The sequence below is a fragment of the Podarcis pityusensis genome (genome assembly GCF_964106645.2).
Source record: "Podarcis pityusensis genome assembly, chromosome: 3".
NCBI lineage: Eukaryota > Metazoa > Chordata > Lepidosauria > Squamata > Lacertidae > Podarcis > Podarcis pityusensis.
Genome location: NC_138026.1, coordinates 121,353,952 through 121,372,211, shown reverse-complemented (window position 1 = coordinate 121,372,211; position 18,260 = coordinate 121,353,952). Strand labels below are relative to the sequence as shown.

At 48.5% G+C, this 18,260-nt stretch overlaps 1 protein-coding gene across 16 annotated transcripts in view; it reads left to right on the top strand.

Moving 5' to 3' along the window:
• OTOF (otoferlin) overlaps positions 1–18,260 on the top strand; it is a 202,944-nt gene that overhangs the window by 163,493 nt on the left and 21,191 nt on the right. For 13 of the 16 annotated variants that reach the window (XM_081000800.1, XM_081000788.1, XM_081000796.1 and 10 more), the window contains 5 exons: positions 1,602–1,768; positions 3,254–3,388; positions 4,584–4,721; positions 13,747–13,874; positions 15,642–15,812. In XM_081000800.1, the coding sequence (XP_080856926.1) occupies positions 1,602–1,768; positions 3,254–3,388; positions 4,584–4,721; positions 13,747–13,874; positions 15,642–15,812 (739 nt within the window). The remainder of the gene's footprint in view (positions 1–1,601; positions 1,769–3,253; positions 3,389–4,583; positions 4,722–13,746; positions 13,875–15,641; positions 15,813–18,260) is intronic. The other 3 variants (XM_081000798.1, XM_081000799.1, XM_081000792.1) reach the window with 1 other exon arrangement.

Sequence of the window (18,260 nt, the reverse complement as noted above, 5' to 3'; positions counted from 1 at the left end):
TGCTCCCAGTTAAGGTTTACCCCTACTTTCCTCCTGAGTCATCTTGCAACCTGATCTCACAACCACTGCGCCTTCTGTGCAGCTACCTTATGTAATCTCTGTGACCTTGTACAGATCGGCTGGACACTTTCTGGCGAACCGGAGTCTGTTAACTGTCTCTCTCCCGGTTCTTCTTCTCCTAGCTGTTCACCACCCAGTTCTTCCCAACTGTTGTCTTCTGAACTATGCCCCTCTGCGAACCGCTGTTCCAAATCTATACTGTCCCACTGCCCCCGGGAAGTGTCAGGATCCTGATCGGGACATTAAATAAGTTGGAGTTATTGTTATTAAATATACCAAGAAAAAAGCACACCAAGAACTCTGGCCTGTATAAGTTTCAGTAGTGGGAGTGGTCCCTACTCACAAATCAATAGTCAATTGTAACAAAAACTAATCCATTCAAAAGTATGTATTCTGACAAGGATTACAAACTCAAATAGAGATTACAAACTCAAACTCATAAGGATATGTATAACACAATAATTTGTTACAGTATTAAAGATAAGAGTTTATGAGTAGAGATAAGTTCATATTAGTCCATAATAAGATTTGACGTGAAGATCTTGGTTTCAATCACTGAGCAGAAGTCAGAAGTCAATTATGGATCAGAAACCAGGACAGGGCCCTGTTTCGATATATTCACCTTCATCAGCTGGAAGTATCAAACATTACATGAAAATACATTCAAATTCTAAATTATCATAAATCATAAAACAGTATTACGCAGCATTTGGTTCCTTACCTAATTTTTAAGGGGCCGTGTAAGTTTGAAGAATTTGTATAAATATGTCCTGTTATTTTCTACATTTCTCAGAGATAATGCCTGGAAATAACAAATATAATTACATGTGTTGGATCAAATTAAAAACTCTAAAGCAGCATATATTCATATGATTCCTCACCTAAGTGTGGGTAGATGAATGTGTATATTGGGCTTTTCTGTGCGTTTGATTTGCGAGTAGGGACCACTCCCACTTTTGAAACTTACCGTATTTTTCGCTCTATAAGACGCACCAGACCACAAGACGCACCTAGTTTTTGGAGGAGGAAAACAAGCAAAAAAATATTCTGAATCTCAGAAGCCAGAACAGCAAGAGGGATCGCTGCGCAGTGAAAGCAGCAATCCTTCTTGCTATTCTGGCTTCTGGGATAGCTGCGCAGCCTGCATCTGCTCCATAAGACGCACACACATTTCCCCTTACTTTTTAGGAGGGAAAAAGTGAGTCTTATAGAGCAAAAAATATGGTATATTGGCCAGAGGTCTTGGTGGGTTTTTTTCTAGGATCCTGATTGGGAGCAAGGGGGGGGGGGCGCGCCTACTATTCCTCACCTGTGCAGCCCTTTTCAGCATGGTACCTGAGACACTAATAGCAAGGGCTGGTGGTCTCCCCCAAGGCTCAGTAGGAAGGGACCCTTTTAGGAACGGCAAAAATTGGTTTGATAGCGGCTGTCTGTCAGCTTTCATGCACATCACGGCTGCTCCTTCTGTTTCTCGTCTCCCGCCTTTGCTGCACCTGCCCTCCCCATACGCCATCTGCCACTGGTTCCCTTGGGGGGCTCAGAAATCAGACTCGATGACTCTCCCATGAAAGGCTCCAAAGGCCAAGGGAAGACCAAAGAGAAAGTCAAGGCCCCCAAGGAAGACAAGAAGAAGAAGCAGCAACAGGGGCAGCCGCCGACATCCGAGGGTCCCGAGAAGAAGAACAAGCAGAAGATCGATGAGCTTAAGGTGAGCTGTGCCAGATCCCAGTTGCATCAGAAGCGTGGATTTATGGGGGGGTTAGCTCTGCACCCTGAGGGCCCCTCCAGACTGGGGTTTTTATTTTTTCCTTTGCAGGTGTATTCTATAACCTAATGCATATTTCAAAAAGTGAAGATCCGGACTCAAACGTTGTTGAGTTTTTTTTAAGCTATTTTTTAAATGAAAATCTACAGGTGAAACTCGCAAAATTAGAATATCGTGGAGAATTCAGTAATTCAGCTTAAAAGGTGAAACTAATATATGAGATAGACTCATGACATGCAAAGCGAGATATGTCAAGCCTTTATTTGTTATAATTATGATGATTATATATATGAGTCTATCTCATATATTAGTTTCACCTTTTAAGATGAATTACTGAAATAAACGAACTTTTCCACGATATTCTAATTTTTCGAGTTTCACCTGTACACTGCCGACATGGGCTGCCGTACGTCCACATTTTCCTGGACATCTCAGCAATTTCCATCGAGACGCTGTTTATGAGGGTTATATCCGGGAAATTCCGGGCGTATGGTAATCCTAACCTAATTACTATATTTTTCGCCCCATAAGACGCACCTGACCATAAGACGCACCTACTTTTTAGAGGAAAACAAGAAAAAAAAATATTCTGACAAAACAGTGGATGTATGATTTTTGTGGTTCATGCTGCGGCCACAGACATGTGATTTGACGTTGAGTTTGGGGTAGCCCAATGCAAAAATCCTGAGAATCCATGTGGATCCGTGCTTTGTAACCACATTTTTGCACCATTGCGGCCCCACAAAACAGTGGGTGCATGAACTTGGGGTGACCCAGTGCAAAAATCCTGAGGATCCATGTGGATCCGTGCTTTGTAAGCACGTTTTAAGTGGGGAGGGAAGGAAAAACACTGAAAGGATAAGGAGCACGCGTGGGGTGTGTGGAGAAGCTTTGCTGCTTTTCAGCGAGCTGAGCGGGGAGGAGGGAGGGAAAGAGAGCACACTCGCTTTAAAGCAGCCAACCGGACAGGAGCCGCTTACTCTCCCGCTTTGCTGCTTCAAAGTGAGCCACAGAGGAGGGAATGAAGGGGAACCATAGATCCTCTGCTCAATATATATATAGTTTCTTCTTGTTATCTGAAGAAATGTGCATGCACATGAAAGCTTATACTAACAACAAACTTAGTTGGTCTCTAAGGCGCTCCTGGACAACTTTCTTTATATATATATTTATTTCAACTGCGTCAAACCAACACAGCTACCTACCTGAATCTTAAATATTGGTATGTTTGGAAACATTGCTCTAAAATTTTGCTTGATTTTATCATTTTGGTAAACTGCTTTGAGGTTTGGGGGCTTCTTTTGCCATCAAGAGGTTATGAAACGGAGAAATACAACAAAAAGCAATTATTATTATTATTATTATTATTATTATTACTTCGCATGCTTCGCTGTTGCTTTCCCGGGTTCATTGTCACCTCCTCTCCAGGTGTTCCCCAAAGAGCTGGAGACGGAATTTGACTACTTTGAGGACTGGCTGCACACTTTCAACCTCTTTCGGGGGAAGATTGGCGACGACGATGACCACGCAGCCGACGAGGATCGCATCGTGGGCAGGTTCAAGGTGAGTTGCGGGGCTCGCATCTGCAAACCCCCACACACAGCAGATTCAGAACAACTTCAGGCCCTATTTTGGGAGTTGCAATGTCTCTATACTTCTTGAAATGGGTGGTGGGTCCTCCCTCTCTCCCCTCACATTGGATAGGATTTGAAAATTATGGATGCCAGAAAACAGGGAATGATGTTCACATGTGGTGGGGGTGTCAATATGTACAATTTTTCTGGCAAAGGGTTTTTTAAGGAGATAGCAGAAATCACGGGGTTAAAGCTGACCGAAAGTCCAGAGGTTGTATCATTATCAACTGGGGCGGAAGGTTCGCAGGCTAAGAAGGACTTGCTGACAAATTTACTGACAGCCACACAAATTATTATAGCCAGGAAGTGGAAGGGGCAAGGGGAATATAAAATGGAAGAATGGTATAAAGAGGTGTGGGATATAGCTACTAATGTGCCATGTGCCATTAAGGTAAGACAGGGAATATGCAGGAGAAATGATTTTGAGGAGATATGGAAGGTGTCTGTGGAATTTGCCCTGTTAAAACGGAAAGGGGTCAAACCATTGTAAGAGGTGTTGAAATTTTGGGTTGGATAGTTACAATGGAATGGTCTCAGTGGTAGGGTACACCTGTTTATTCTTATTCATTTATGATTATTACTTTGTCTGAATGAATGAATGAATAAAAATACACAGAGCTATCTTAAACAAGCTGACAAACCTGGAAGCATAGAAATGTCCAATTTTCTGATTTCAAACCTGCATTTTCCATGTGGAGCTGAGGGTCTGTTATTCCTGGTGCCATTATTCTGGTGCACCAAAACATGAGAGGGAGAGGTTTTTGTTTTTTAAAGAGGCCACACGCCACAGGGATTCTTCAGCTGCAATTCCTGCACTGCAGAGGGGGTTGGACTAGATGACCCTTGGGAGTCCCTCACAACTCTACAGTCTGTAGACTCTCTGAGTCTGTGATTCAGCCATGCTCCCTTTTTGCTTTTGTTTTTAATGTTTGATTGTTTATTGTGCTTTTAATTCCGTTGGGAGCCACCCAGAGTGGCTGGGGAAACCCAGCCAGATGGGTGGGGTATAAATAAATTATTATTATTATTATTATTATTATTATTATTATTATTGCTTTGCCCAGGCCTGGATTCCCTTTTAACCAGATTAAAACATCTCCTCATCCTCCCCCTTTTTCTTGCAGGGCTCCATGTGCGTCTACAAAGTGCCACTCCCTGATGACATCACCAAAGAGGCGGGATATGACCCAAATTTCGGCATGTTCCAGGGCATCCCAAGCAACGACCCCATCAACGTGCTGGTCCGAGTCTACGTTGTGAGGGTAAGCAAATGGACACACTGTTTTCTCTCTCTCTTTTTTTTTTTAAGTAATATTTATTAAAGTTTCAAAAGAAGAAAAATCACATTAATAAAAAAAAAATTTTTTTTTAACAATAAAAAGGAAAAATACAAAGTAGAAAAAAGAAAAAACAGTTAAAAACAATTCCATCTTTTCATCACTTCTTTTACATTTACTTGTTTCCCGGACCTCCTCATACCTCTCCCTCTTTTGTATTCCAATTCAATTTGTTAATCCAACAATTCCTTTCCCTCCTTTTTAATCCTGATCTTTAAATCTTGATATATTATAACATTAAATTTTTACATATTAAAAACCAATTTTTCCATATTCTTTTATACCTATACAGCTAGAAACCACTTAACTTCAATCCAACATCATTCTAACATTCATTAATTTTGCAATATTTCTGTAGATAGTCTTTAAATTTCTTCCAATCTTCTTCCACTGACTCTTCTCCCTGGTCACGGATTCTGCCAGTCATTTCCGCCAGTTCCATATAGTTCCATATAGTCTCTTTCCTCTTACAGCCCTTCCAGCTCCAAGCATTTGATTCCATTGAGCTACCCCCAGCCAGGTTCTGGTTGCCTCGCCTCAAAAAGGAGATTGTAGGGCTGGGAAAAGTTCACAAAAGTGCCGCCCACCCATGGTTCATAGCACAAATCCCAGCATATTTTAAATAAACGAAACCATTCAGTAATCCATTGTTTCTTCCATCAAAACGTATTTACACTGTTGAGCTTATCTTAATGCTGCCAACGTTTTCAAGTGTACACAATTACCCCCCATATATTCAACAAACATTTTCCAATTTTCTTGAAATGAATGTTATTCCTGTTCTCTTATTCTATATGTTAAATCTGCAAGCTGCGCATATTCCAACCATTTGCATTGCCATTCTTCTTCGGTTGGGACATCATTTGTTTTCCATTTGGGGGCAGCCAACCTATCCTTTTGACATTGTCCCCTGGAAACACATTGTCAGGGCTGCCTCAAGTCTCAGCTCACAAAAGACCAACGCCTTTCTTTTCTTATATACAAACGTGTTTATTGCAGTTCATTGTTTGCTTCAGATCCGAGGCGCGCAGCCCTACGTCTGCTAGGCTTAGACCGCTGAAGTCCCTTCTGAATCTGTCCCCGCCCTGCACCAGTTTAAGAGGCTTGCGCTGCTCCACCTCTTTCTCTCTTTCCTTTTCCGCAGGGTCTTTCTGCCCACTGGGGTTTCGCCCCTCCTGGATTCCTCCGACGCGGAATCAGACTGCTCTTGCCCCCTCCTGCGGGCTTTGGGACCTGGCCCCTCCTCCGGGCTCCCTGTACTTCCGCGCGCCTCTACATTTGAACTTGGCGCGCGCCCCCAACCTCTAACTTTCCTTTTGACAGCTACGCTACTCCCTTCACTACTCCCCTCCCCTTCTGGGAGGGTGGCTTGCTCCGACCTCCCTCCTTTCTCTACTGCCGGAGCCGCCTCCCCTGATACACTGGAACCTCCACCCCCTTCGCTGCACTCTGGCGGGGAGGCTGGTCCTGACGCCCAGCTGCCACTTTGGGATCCCCCGCTGGCCCCCTGCTCCTGACAAGTCCCCCCTGGGGCTCCCCTGGCCTTGACCACCGGCGCCCCCTTCTGGGAATCCTCTGATTCGCTGGAAAGACTCATGGAATCTCTAGAGTCATTGTCATCCTCTTCCTCGCTGTCCTGGGATTCATCCCCATCGCTCTCCATCTCCTGCCTACCCTGTGCCTCTGTCCCTGAACCCCTGACATCCATCCCCCCCTCGAAGCCCCCCCTTCCCCCCTCCCGCTGCTCGGGCGCAGGTTCCGGGAGCTCCGTTGTAGCGGGGGTAGACGCTGGATACAGTTCATCGACGTCGATCTCCTCTGCTTCCAGTTCAGTGTATGCGTGCTCGAAACCGGGGTCCTCCCCCAACACATCCAAACCCTTCCCTCCCCCTGTTACTTCAGGCGATGCTGCTTGCCAAGGCCCCCTTCGCCACCCCACTTCTGGTTGATCGTCCCACCAATAAGAGCGGTCCGTGTCCACCCCCGAGCACGATCCCCTTGGAGGGCTCGATTCCGGCGTGGTCTCCTCTGCGGAGGAGAACCCCCGGAAGGTGCTGCCTGAAAGTGTGGGCGTAAAAAGCCAGTCGTCAAAATACTCCTCTGGCATGGGCCTGTGTGGGAAGAGTGCATGGAACTCGTCTTTAAGAAGAGGTTCCTCCAGAGCATAATCTGGCACCCAACTGTTGGCGCTGGCCGGGGTACCTTCCCTGGCGAGGAGGTATTCCACTCCCTCCTCCCCCCATCTCGAGTCCAGAATTTCCGTGACCTCGTTGAGTGTCGGGGTCCTCGGTGACTCCCCCCCCCCTGGTGATTCTCTACGTGGGTCTGGTGCCGTCCCTGGCTCCTGAAATCTGTGTGGGGCCTTGTAGGGTGTAAGCACCGACCTATGAAAGACCGGGTGCATTCGGGAACCTTCTGGGAGGGTCAACCGAAAAGCTACGGGATTGATCCTGCCCTCAACTTGGTATGGCCCTAGCTGTTTGTGTCCTAGCTTCTTCTTAGCTAACGACTTGGCCGGCACCGCCTGGGCTGCTAACCATACCCAGTCCCCCACCTGGATGTCTTCTCCTGCCCTCCTGTGCCTGTCTGCCTGCACTTTGTAGGCGTGTTTAGCTAGTTCCAAGTGCCGTCGTAGCTCCTCGTGGACCTCCTGCAATTCTGCAGCTAAATGCTCAGCTCCCTGCGACTCCCCCTGCGTCGTTGTCTCCAACGCCGGGAAGGTTCTGGGATGTCGCCCATTGTTGGCGAAGAACGGTGTCACCCCCGTTGACGCGTGCTTCGTGTTGTTGTAGGCAAACTCGGCCATCGGCAAGTAGTCCACCCAAGTTGCAGGCTTTTGATTGGCGTAACATCGCAGGTACTGCTGCATGATGGCGTTGACCCTCTCCGCTTGGCCGTTGGTTTGCGGGTGTCTCGCCGACGCTAAGTTGATCTTGACATTCAGGATGCCCAGGAGCTTCTGTCAGAAACTGGAAATGAATTGGCGACCCCGGTCGGACAGGATGGACCGCGGTAAGCCGTGCACCCGGAACACGTGGTCTATGAACAGCTTGGCGGTCTGTTCCGCTGTTGCCACCTTCGCGCAAGGAATGAAGTGCGCCATCTTGGTGAACAGGTCTACAACCACAAGCACCGCCGTCTTGCCCCGCGAACTGGGCAGATCAGTAACAAAGTCCAGCGCCACCCGTTCCCACGGCTGTAGTGGCGTCTCCAGCGGTTCCAGCAATCCCGCTGGCTTCTTGTGCACTGGCTTGGACCTCTGACAAATGTCACACCTGGCGACGTAATCCGCGACCTCTCCCCGCATCTGGGGCCACCAAAAGTCTCTGGCTACTAAGTCCGCCGTCTTTTCTTTGCCGAAGTGACCCGCGCTGGGTGCGTCGTGTAACTGCTGTAAAACCTTCGCGCGGAGATCGTCTCCGGGCACGTAGAGAGCACCTTTGCGGGTCAGCAGACCGTCGCGTATCTGGAATTCGCCGTCCTTTGCTGTCCCTCTTCGCACCTCCTCCATCTTGGATTGTGCGAACGGATCCGTCTGTAGCGCGCGTCGTACCGCGTCCAGGTCCACGGCGGCGGAAGCGCACGCCCACGCTTGCGGTGCGAAAATGTGCCTGGCTGCCACTGGTGCCGCTTCCTCGAGATACTGCGGTTTCCTGGAGAGCGCATCCGCTATGACGTTGTTGTCTCCCGGGATATACTCTATCCGGAAATCGAAATCCGCAAAGAACTCCGCCCATCTCATGTGCCTCTGGCTCTGGAGCTTCGCCGTGCGCCAATACTCTAGGTTCTTGTGGTCCGTGCGGACCTGCACGGTGTGCTTGGCTCCGATAAGGAAGTGCCGCCACGCCTTGAAAGCCGCGTGGATGGCCAACAACTCCCTGTCCCAGATGGTGTAGTTCTGTTCCGACTTGCTGAGCTTCCGGGAATAGAAAGCGCAGGGCCTCCAGTTCCCTTGCGGATCTTCCTGCAAGAGGACGGCCCCCACTGCTCTGTCAGATGCGTCAGTCTCAACCCGCATGGGCCTGCCGGGATTCACGTGTAGCAGCTGGTCTTCAGACGCGAAGAGACTCTTAAGTCTCCTGAAGGACTGCTCCGCCTGGTCCGTCCAGGTGAACTTTTTCTTCTTGGAACTGAGGGTGTCCGTGATAGCTGCCGTCTCTTTCGCGAAACCCCTGATGAACTTGCGGTAAAAGTTGGCGAAACCGACGAACCTCTGGACCTCCTTTCGATTGCGCGGACTATTCCAGTCCAACACCGCGCGGACTTTGGCGCTGTCCATGGCTAGTCCCTTGTCTGACAGCCGGTAGCCCAGGAAATCCACCTCCGTCACGTCGAACTGGCACTTCTCCAGTTTGGCGTAGAGCCTGTGCTCCCGTAGCCTCTGCAGGACCTCCTTTACGTCTCTCTCGTGAGTCTCCTGCGATTCTGAGAAGATCAGAATGTCGTCGAGGAAGCATACGCACTTCTTGTAGAGGAGTCCTGCTAGCACGTGGTGCATGAATGCTTGGAAACAGTGGGAGCCATTTTGGAGACCAAACGGCATAACTCTGTATTCATAGGTGCCCAGCGGCGTGAACATGGCCGTCTTCCACTCGTCACCTTCCCTCATGCGTATTAGATTGTATGCTCCGCGTAGATCCAACTTGGTGAAGATCCTCCCCTTCCTCACCGTCGCGAGCAGGTCGTCAATCTTGGGCATGGGGAAGGCCTTGGGCTTTGTCATCGAGTTGATGGCCCTATAGTCCACAATGAGCCTTTTTTGGGGCGTGTCCTTCTTCTTCACGAAAAACACAGGACTGCCCCCCACGGCCTTGGATTCTCGGATGAATCCCCGCTTCAAATTGTGATCTATGAACTCCCGGAGTTCCTGCATTTCATCTTCAGACATGGAATACAGCTTCGCAGTCGGCAGCGTCGCCCCTGGTAAGAGGTCAATTGCACAGTCGTAGGGCCGGTGGGGTGGTAATTGGTCAGCTTCCTTTTCACAGAAGACCTCCAAAAACCCCTTGTACTTGTGGGGCACTGCCTGCACCATGCCTAGATGCAACTGCTGCCCTTCCTCCTGGCCCTCCTCCTCCTGGCCTGTCTGGATGCAATGTTGTGCGCAGTAGGACGAGCCAAAGGTGAGCTGCCGCTGGTACCACGCTAATGATGGGCTGTGTCTATCCAGCCAACTCATGCCTAACACTATAGGCGTGTCTGACAGTTGGGTGACATTGAAACTGATGACCTCGCGATGATTCCCAATTTTCAGCAGCATGGGTGGCGTCTGTTGTACCACTTGCCCACCCAGCAACTTTCTGCCATCTACCGTGACGACGTTCAGAGGCAGCGTGGCTGGTAGTAGCGCTATGCGATGCTGCTTGATGAACTGCATCCCCACGAAGTCTGCGTTGCTCCCTGAGTCAATCGTAATGGGGACTTCCAGGGTGAGTCCATTAGGTAGCTGGAGAGTAGCAGTGAGCTGCACTACTGGCTTGGGTGGTAAGGGGTCTGTAGGCTGCAAAAGCGCTGGGGACTGCTTCACTGACTCGCCTGGTGGAGCCCCAGCATCTCTGCTTCCATCCAGGCATTCTCGTTTCCCTGAAACTGTTCTCCTTGGAACTCTTCCCCTGTTACTGTTGCTAAGGCTGCAGTGTGCTTCTGGAGCCTCTGGGGACACTCTTTAGCCATGTGCTTTGGGCTGTCACAGATGTAACACTTCCTGGTCCCTCTAGGAGGCTTCGCCTTGACTGCTCCGGACGCTGAGGCTCCGGCAGCTGACTGAGCCTTTGCACGACCCAGCTCCATTGGCTCCTCCCCTCCCTTCAGCATAGGCGAGGGATTTGTACGTCCCAGGTCCCTGGGAAGAAGAAAAGGAGGCGCTCTAGCTGGTGGGCGGACGTGACGCCCCTCCTCACTGTGCCAAGGGCGTTCTTCGTGGCGCACCCCTATCGTGAGTGCCCTCTGGACGACGTCTGCTAGGGTTTGAGGTCTGTCTCCCCTAGCCAGCTCATCTTTTACTGAGCCATGAAGCCCCTCCCAAAACAAGTCTCTCACTGCCAGGGAGTCTTTTTCCCAGCCCAGCACATTCAGCAATGCAAAAAAGCGAGAATGGTACTGACGCACTGTAGCCTTGCCCTGCCGCAATCCATGCATCTCCTGGCGCGCCACATCAACGTCAACGGTAGATTGGAAGCAAGCGTCCATGGCTTTGATAAATTCGTCAGAGTCCCTGCGGGCAAGACCATCTTCGCGCCACAAATTGCGTAACCAGGTTCTAGCTTCCCCATGCAAATGCGACACAATAAAGCCTACTTTCTCCTCCTCATCTTTGAAGTCTTTTCGAAGCAAATGCAGCGCGTATAGGACGTCTGCTCTGAAATTGGGATAATGCTTCAGGTTCCCATCGAAGTGGGCTACTAAATTGCCCCCCCTTCGTCCCAGAGCGATTCCCTCTGATCTGGACCCCGGGAACCCCTCTTTGCACGCCTGATCCCACCTGGCTTGCAGATCCTGGCATCGCGCTTCTGCTTCGGCAACTGTCTTCTGAGAGACCCGTACTGCAACGGAGAGTTCAGCGACTGCGTTTTGCAGGGTCGTTATCTGCTCCTCAGTAGTCATGTCTGCCAAACTTCGTGAGCTTTGCAAAAAAAAAATTTTTGCAGTTTTTTGGAGAAGGGACTTACTGTCAGGGCTGCCTCAAGTCTCAGCTCACAAAAGACCAACGCCTTTCTTTTCTTATATACAAACGTGTTTATTGCAGTTCATTGTTTGCTTCAGATCCGAGGCGCGCAGCCCTACGTCTGCTAGGCTTAGACCGCTGAAGTCCCTTCTGAATCTGTCCCCGCCCTGCACCAGTTTAAGAGGCTTGCGCTGCTCCACCTCTTTCTCTCTTTCCTTTTCCGCAGGGTCTTTCTGCCCACTGGGGTTTCGCCCCTCCTGGATTCCTCCGACGCGGAATCAGACTGCTCTTGCCCCCTCCTGCGGGCTTTGGGACCTGGCCCCTCCTCCGGGCTCCCTGTACTTCCGCGCGCCTCTACATTTGAACTTGGCGCGCGCCCCCAACCTCTAACTTTCCTTTTGACAGCTACGCTACTCCCTTCACTACTCCCCTCCCCTTCTGGGAGGGTGGCTTGCTCCGACCTCCCTCCTTTCTCTACTGCCGGAGCCGCCTCCCCTGATACACTGGAACCTCCACCCCCTTCGCTGCACTCTGGCGGGGAGGCTGGTCCTGACGCCCAGCTGCCACTTTGGGATCCCCCGCTGGCCCCCTGCTCCTGACAAGTCCCCCCTGGGGCTCCCCTGGCCTTGACCACCGGCGCCCCCTTCTGGGAATCCTCTGATTCGCTGGAAAGACTCATGGAATCTCTAGAGTCATTGTCATCCTCTTCCTCGCTGTCCTGGGATTCATCCCCATCGCTCTCCATCTCCTGCCTACCCTGTGCCTCTGTCCCTGAACCCCTGACACACATGGTTTGTTGACTAGCCTTTCAGATAAAGCAAATTCCCGAACTTCGGAATGCCAAAAAGAAATGTTCGCTCCCTTTAGCTCTTTCCAGAAATGAGCAGCCAACAAAAAACAAACAATTAGCTCTTTGTTATGTACCCAGTGCCAGATTTACGTATAAGCTAAACAAGCTATAGCTTAGGGCCCCACTCTCTTGGCCCCCCCCCCAAAAAAAATCAAAAAAATCTGGATGTACATTTCCAAAATATAAGATAAAAAACAAACAAAATAAAACCTACATACAGCAGCAGTGTTTTGTGTTGTATAGGCTCCTATGATGTAAGTCATGGGCCCCGCCTGCTAGCCTGCTCCCTAAAATATCACTGCTTTGCTCCTTTCTATATATAGGGTGCCGACATTCTGCATGGACTGGTTGCAGGGCAACGTGTGCAAATGGCTTCAGATACCTATGAGGTCCATAAATGACCATATAGCATGTATTCAACACACAAAAAACAGCGACAATTTGTTGGTGACAAAGGACAGCTGGACATATAAAGGGCCCCATTACCTTCAGTAGCTTAGGGCCTCATCAAACCTTAATCTGGCCCTGTATGTATCTTAAGGTCAGCTTTGTGCTGGGCCCTGGGGTAACCCGTGAAACACGGTCCAGGACCGGTCCAGAGTCCAAAGGTTCCGCTGGGAGTTAGTCCGACAGGACCAAGGCAGGACATGAGGCAGAAAACCAGGCAAGGACAGGTACAGGATCTCAGGCAGGTTCTGGCAAACAGCAATGTTGCTCCCACAATCTGGGTCTGGGTCTGACAGCCTTTTATCTCTGTCGGGGTAACGGCCAGTCCTGATCCCCCAGTGACTCACCTCCCTGTCTCACCCGAAGGCGAGCACTCCTCCTGCGAGTACTCAGGTCTCTCCTTCTCTCAGACCTGAGTCTCTGCAGCTCTGGAGATGTCGGTGGGTTACTAGACCCAGAGGCCGCCTCAGCCTCCCCTGACCCAACCGGTAGTGGAGCAGCTGTAAGTTATGGCCCAGCTGGAGGCAACAAGGTCATCCCCACATCTGGAGCCAGGGCAGGCTCAGGCCCCTGACTCGGCCCAGCTGGTGTTTGCTGCAGGGGAACCTGTGCAGACTGGGACTCTTCAGGATCAGGTCCCAGACTTGGTTCAGATGATGCCTGAGGCAAAGGATCCGGTGCGGACTGAGACTCCTCTGGTTCCGAGTCTGAGCCGGAGTCCCAGACCATCACAAGTCTCTTCAAAGATAGATAGCAGGCGAGTTGGAGAGAAGGGACCCCTTTTTGTTACTGTGAGACTTTAGGGACTTTGGAGTCTCCTTCTTTGGAGGTCTTTAAGCAGAGGCTTGACAACCATATGTCAGGAGTGCTCTGATGGTGTTTCCTGCTTGGCAGGGGGTTGGACTCGATGGCCCTTGTGGTCTCTTCCAACTCTATGATTCTATGATTCTAGGGTTGCATCCTGCAATGAGCCTTGGCTTCTCTTCCAGGCCACTGATCTGCATCCCGCCGACATCAACGGCAAAGCTGACCCGTACGTCGTCATCAAGTTGGGGAAGACAGACATCAAGGACAAGGAGAACTACATCTCCAAACAGCTGAACCCCATTTTTGGAAAGTAAGGGGTCCCTGCGCTGAGCCAGGCAGCGGTTTTGCACAGCGCTGCCTTGGTTGGGCTTTCTTTTGCTGCCGGGCCAGCAGAAAACAAGCTCGTTCCATCTTCCACCTGGCAGCCCTTTCGCCCAGAAGGTGGAGCAAGATTGTTTTCTGCTGCTCTAGAGGCGATGACCCCCCAAAATATATTCCAAGGACAAGGAAGGAGATCCTAACAAAATATCAGGAAGGACTTTCTGAGGGTAGGATCCATTCAACGGTGGAACAGATTCTCTCTGATGGTGGTGGGCTTTCCTTCACTGAAGGTTTTTAAAGAGAGTTTGGATGGCCGTCGGTCAGGGATTCTTCAGCTGAAATTCCTGCACTGCAGGGGGGTTAGACTAGATGATCACTGAGGGCTCTTCCAGCTCTACAATTCTCTGACTGTGCCTTGGCCTAGTAGACCTGAAGGAGCGTCTCCACCCCCATCGTTCTGCCCAGACACTGAGGTCCAGTGCCGAGGGCCTTCTGGCGATTCCCTCGCTGCGAGAAGCCTAGTTACAGGGAACCAGGCAGAGGGCCTTCTCGGTGGTGGCACCCGTCCTGTGGAACGCCCTCCCACCAGATGTCAAAGAGAAAAATAACAACCAGACTTTTAGAAGACATCTGAAGGCAGCCCTCTTTAGGGAAGCTTTTAAAATTTAATAGGTTTTGTATTTTAATATTCTGTTGGAAGCCGCCCAGAGTGGCTGGGGAAACCCAGCCAGATGGGCGGGATATAAATAATAAATATTATTATTATTCATATGGAAGCTCAGACGGACACAAGACCTGCCAGGAGGCAGCCTCAGAGAGGAGGACATTTGCAGGCACTTGTGAGGCAGCAAAATACCAGTTACTGGGACGCATTAATGGGGGTGGAGAACTGGGGTTTTCTAAACCAGGCATTGCACACCTTAGGTTAGCCTTCCTGAGTCTCAGGTCCCCAGGCATTGTTGGACTACATCTCCCATCATCCCTAGCTAGCAGGGCCTGTGGTCAGGGCTGCTGGGAGTTGTAGTCATTCAGCCCGGACACTGAGGTCCAACGCCGAGGGCCTTCTGATGGTTCCCTTGCTGTGAGAAGCCAAGTTACAGGGAACCAGGCAGAGGGCCTTCTCGGTGGTGGCACCTGCCCTGTGGAAAGCCCTCCCACCAGATGTCAAGGAAATACACAACTATCTGACTTTTAGAAGACATCTGGAGGCAGCCCTGTTTAGGGAAGTTTTTAATAATAATAATAATAATAATAATAATAATAATAATAATAAAATTTATTATTTATGCCCCGCCCATCTGGCTGAGTTTCCCCAGCCACTCTGGGCGGCTCCCAATCGAGTGTTTAAAACAATACAGCATTAAATATTAAAAACTTCCCTAAACGTGTTTATATAGTTTATAATATTTGATGTTTTATAGTGTTTTTAATATTCTGTTGGGAGCCGCCCAGAGTGGTTGGAGAAATCCAACCAGATCGGCGGGATATAAATATATGATGATGATGATGATGATGATGACATCTAGGGACCCAAGGCTAAGAAAAGGTGGCCTTCGGTCAACCCTGACCCAAACTGGGACCACCCAGATAATTGGTTAGCTTATTTTTGTACCCGTCTAATAATTCCACCTATCCCAGCAATGATTGCTTTGAAAAAGTTTCTCCATCCCTGAGGGCTGTCCTTCTCCTCGCTTGCCACTTCCCATTCCTTTCCAATTTCCCCCACGATTCCAGATGGTTGTCTCTTCCCCTCCAGGTCGTTTGACATTGAGGCCACTTTTCCCATGGAGTCCATGTTGACAGTGGCTATTTACGACTGGGATCTGGTGGGATCCGATGATCTGATTGGCGAGACCAAGATCGACCTGGAGAACCGATACTACAGCAAGCACAGGGCGACCTGTGGGATCACACAGAACTACTCCATGTAAGCATCCCAGATCCCTGCAGCTGAATTTTGTAGCTCTGAGCAAGGCCCCGTGTGTGGCAGCGTCAGGGCTGGAGCCAAATACAGGTCAGCAAGGAAGAAGCAGAGTTTGCCAGAGAAGTCAACTCTTCATTCAAAGAAACTGCATGCAAGTAGAGCATTGGACTCTTAATTCAGAATTTTATTATTATGGTCACAGACCAGTTCCGGCTCCCTTACAGTCATAAAAGACAACAGGGATACATTGAACTGCAATTGGGTATAACGGAGACAATTCAGATATAACGGCAGTTAAAAAAATATATTGGTGTTGCCAATATCACTAAATATAACCTAAAATTATCATTTAAAAACTTAATCGTTTTGTGGACGAGGCTGTGGACTAAAGGAATGAAATTTACAGCTTGCACCACCCTCAGAGAAAATATGGAAAAGATGATGTACCGTTGGTACATCACCCCTGTGAAACTGCAAAAAATGTATAAGACCGGAGATAATAGGTGTTGGAAGTGTAAAACCAAAGAAGGAAGTTTCTTCCACATGTGGTGGAAGTGTGAAGAAATCAAAAAAAATTGGGAATTAATATATAATGAACTGAAAAAAATACTTAAATACACTTTCGTTAAAAAACCCGAAGCTTTTCTTCTGGGAATGATCGGAGACGAGATTAAAAAAGAGGATCATATAATGTTTCAATACACAACCGTAGCTGCCAGGATCTTGTTAGCAAAAAATTGGAAAACCCCAAATATCCCGACTGTTAAAGATTGGCAAATTAAATTATTTGAATATATGGATTTGGCAAGAATGACACAGAATATCAGACAGCAAAAAGATACAAAGTTTATTGATGACTGGAATAAATTTATAATGTACATGGAATCAAATTCTAGAGATATAAAAATCACAGTAGGTTTAATATAATCCTTGCGATGCTTAGATGATATAAAATGAAAACTGCAGAACAGAATTACTACTTTACATAATCCAAAATCGAGATGGAGGGAAGTCAGCTTTTATTTGTGTTAACTGATGTTTGTCTTCTGGTTTGTTTATATTTTCTGTTTTGGTTGATGTCTTTCTTTTTTCTTCTCATTGGTGTGCTTGGTTTGTTTTTCTTTTTCTTTTTTCTGTTGTTGTTTGGCTTAGAAAATTAATAAAAAGAAATAAAAAAAATAAAAAATAAAAACTTAATCATTTTGGTAGTATAGCTTGTTCCCTAAATTTTATGGCAGTCGCACAGAATGTGGCCACCCTTAGCGTGATCTCTAGATCCTTGTCCTCTACCAGGAGTTTTAGACATTGAAGTTCGGACCCATTTGGAGATTTTTGTATAACGGGAGTGATAAATGCCGAGCGTCTATCCCCGTAGAAACGGCAGCGTAACAAGGCATGAGGGACAGTTTCTACCTCCATCAAGCTGCAGGGGCAGAATCGTTCCACGTATGGTTTACCCTCGAATCTGCCCTGCAATAAGGCAGATGGCAGCACATTGAATCTAGTGAGGGTAAACGACCATCTGTATTTGGGTATTTGCAATTTTGACAAATAATTTGCTGGGGTAAATCCTCTCCCGTTATCTTTTATTGCTGGGTGTTTATTCATCTCGCTCGCATGGCATTGCAGTTCCACATCCCAAATTTCAAGGTTGTGGGTTCAAGCCCCATGTTGGGCAAAAGATTCCCACATTGCAGGGACTAGAGGACACTCGTGGTCCCTTCCACAACGCTTTGATTCTGTGAACTCAGCAACACTTCCTATTAAGTCTTACCCATATACAGTGGTACCTCGGGTTAAGTACTTAATTCATTCCAGAGGTCCATTCTTAAGCTGAAACTTAGCTTAATCTGAAGCACCACTTTAGCTAATGGGGCCTCCTGCTGCTGCCACACCACCTGAACACGATTTCTGTTCTCATCCTGAAGCAAAGTTATTAACCTGAAGCACTATTTCTGGGTTAGTGGGGTCTGTAACCTGAAGTGTATGTAACCCGAGGTACCACTGTACTGTGTGCTGGTCGCCTCACCTCGAAAAGGATATTGCAAAGTTGGGAAAGATTCAGAAAAGGTCAATCAGACTTACCCAGAGGTTGGAGTAGCTCCTTTAGGAGGAATGGTTGCAGCGTTTCGGACCTTTCCGTTTAGAGAAAAGGTGAGCAAGCCTTCTAAAGTTATGCGCGGCATGGAAAGGGAGGGTAGAACGAAAAGTTTTTCTTCTCCTGTCCTAAGGCTAGATCTCATAGCATCTGATAAAGAATGTTGGAAGATTCAGGACAGATTTTAAAAAGCCCTTCTTCATGCAGTTAAACTATGGAACTGCCTGCCACAGGAGGCAGGGATGGCTTTTAAACAGGATTAGGCAAATTCATGGAGGAGAGGCTATTGATCACTACTAGCCCCTATAGATCAGCTCTCCCTCCACAGACCTGCGAGTGCTCCAGTTGGAGAG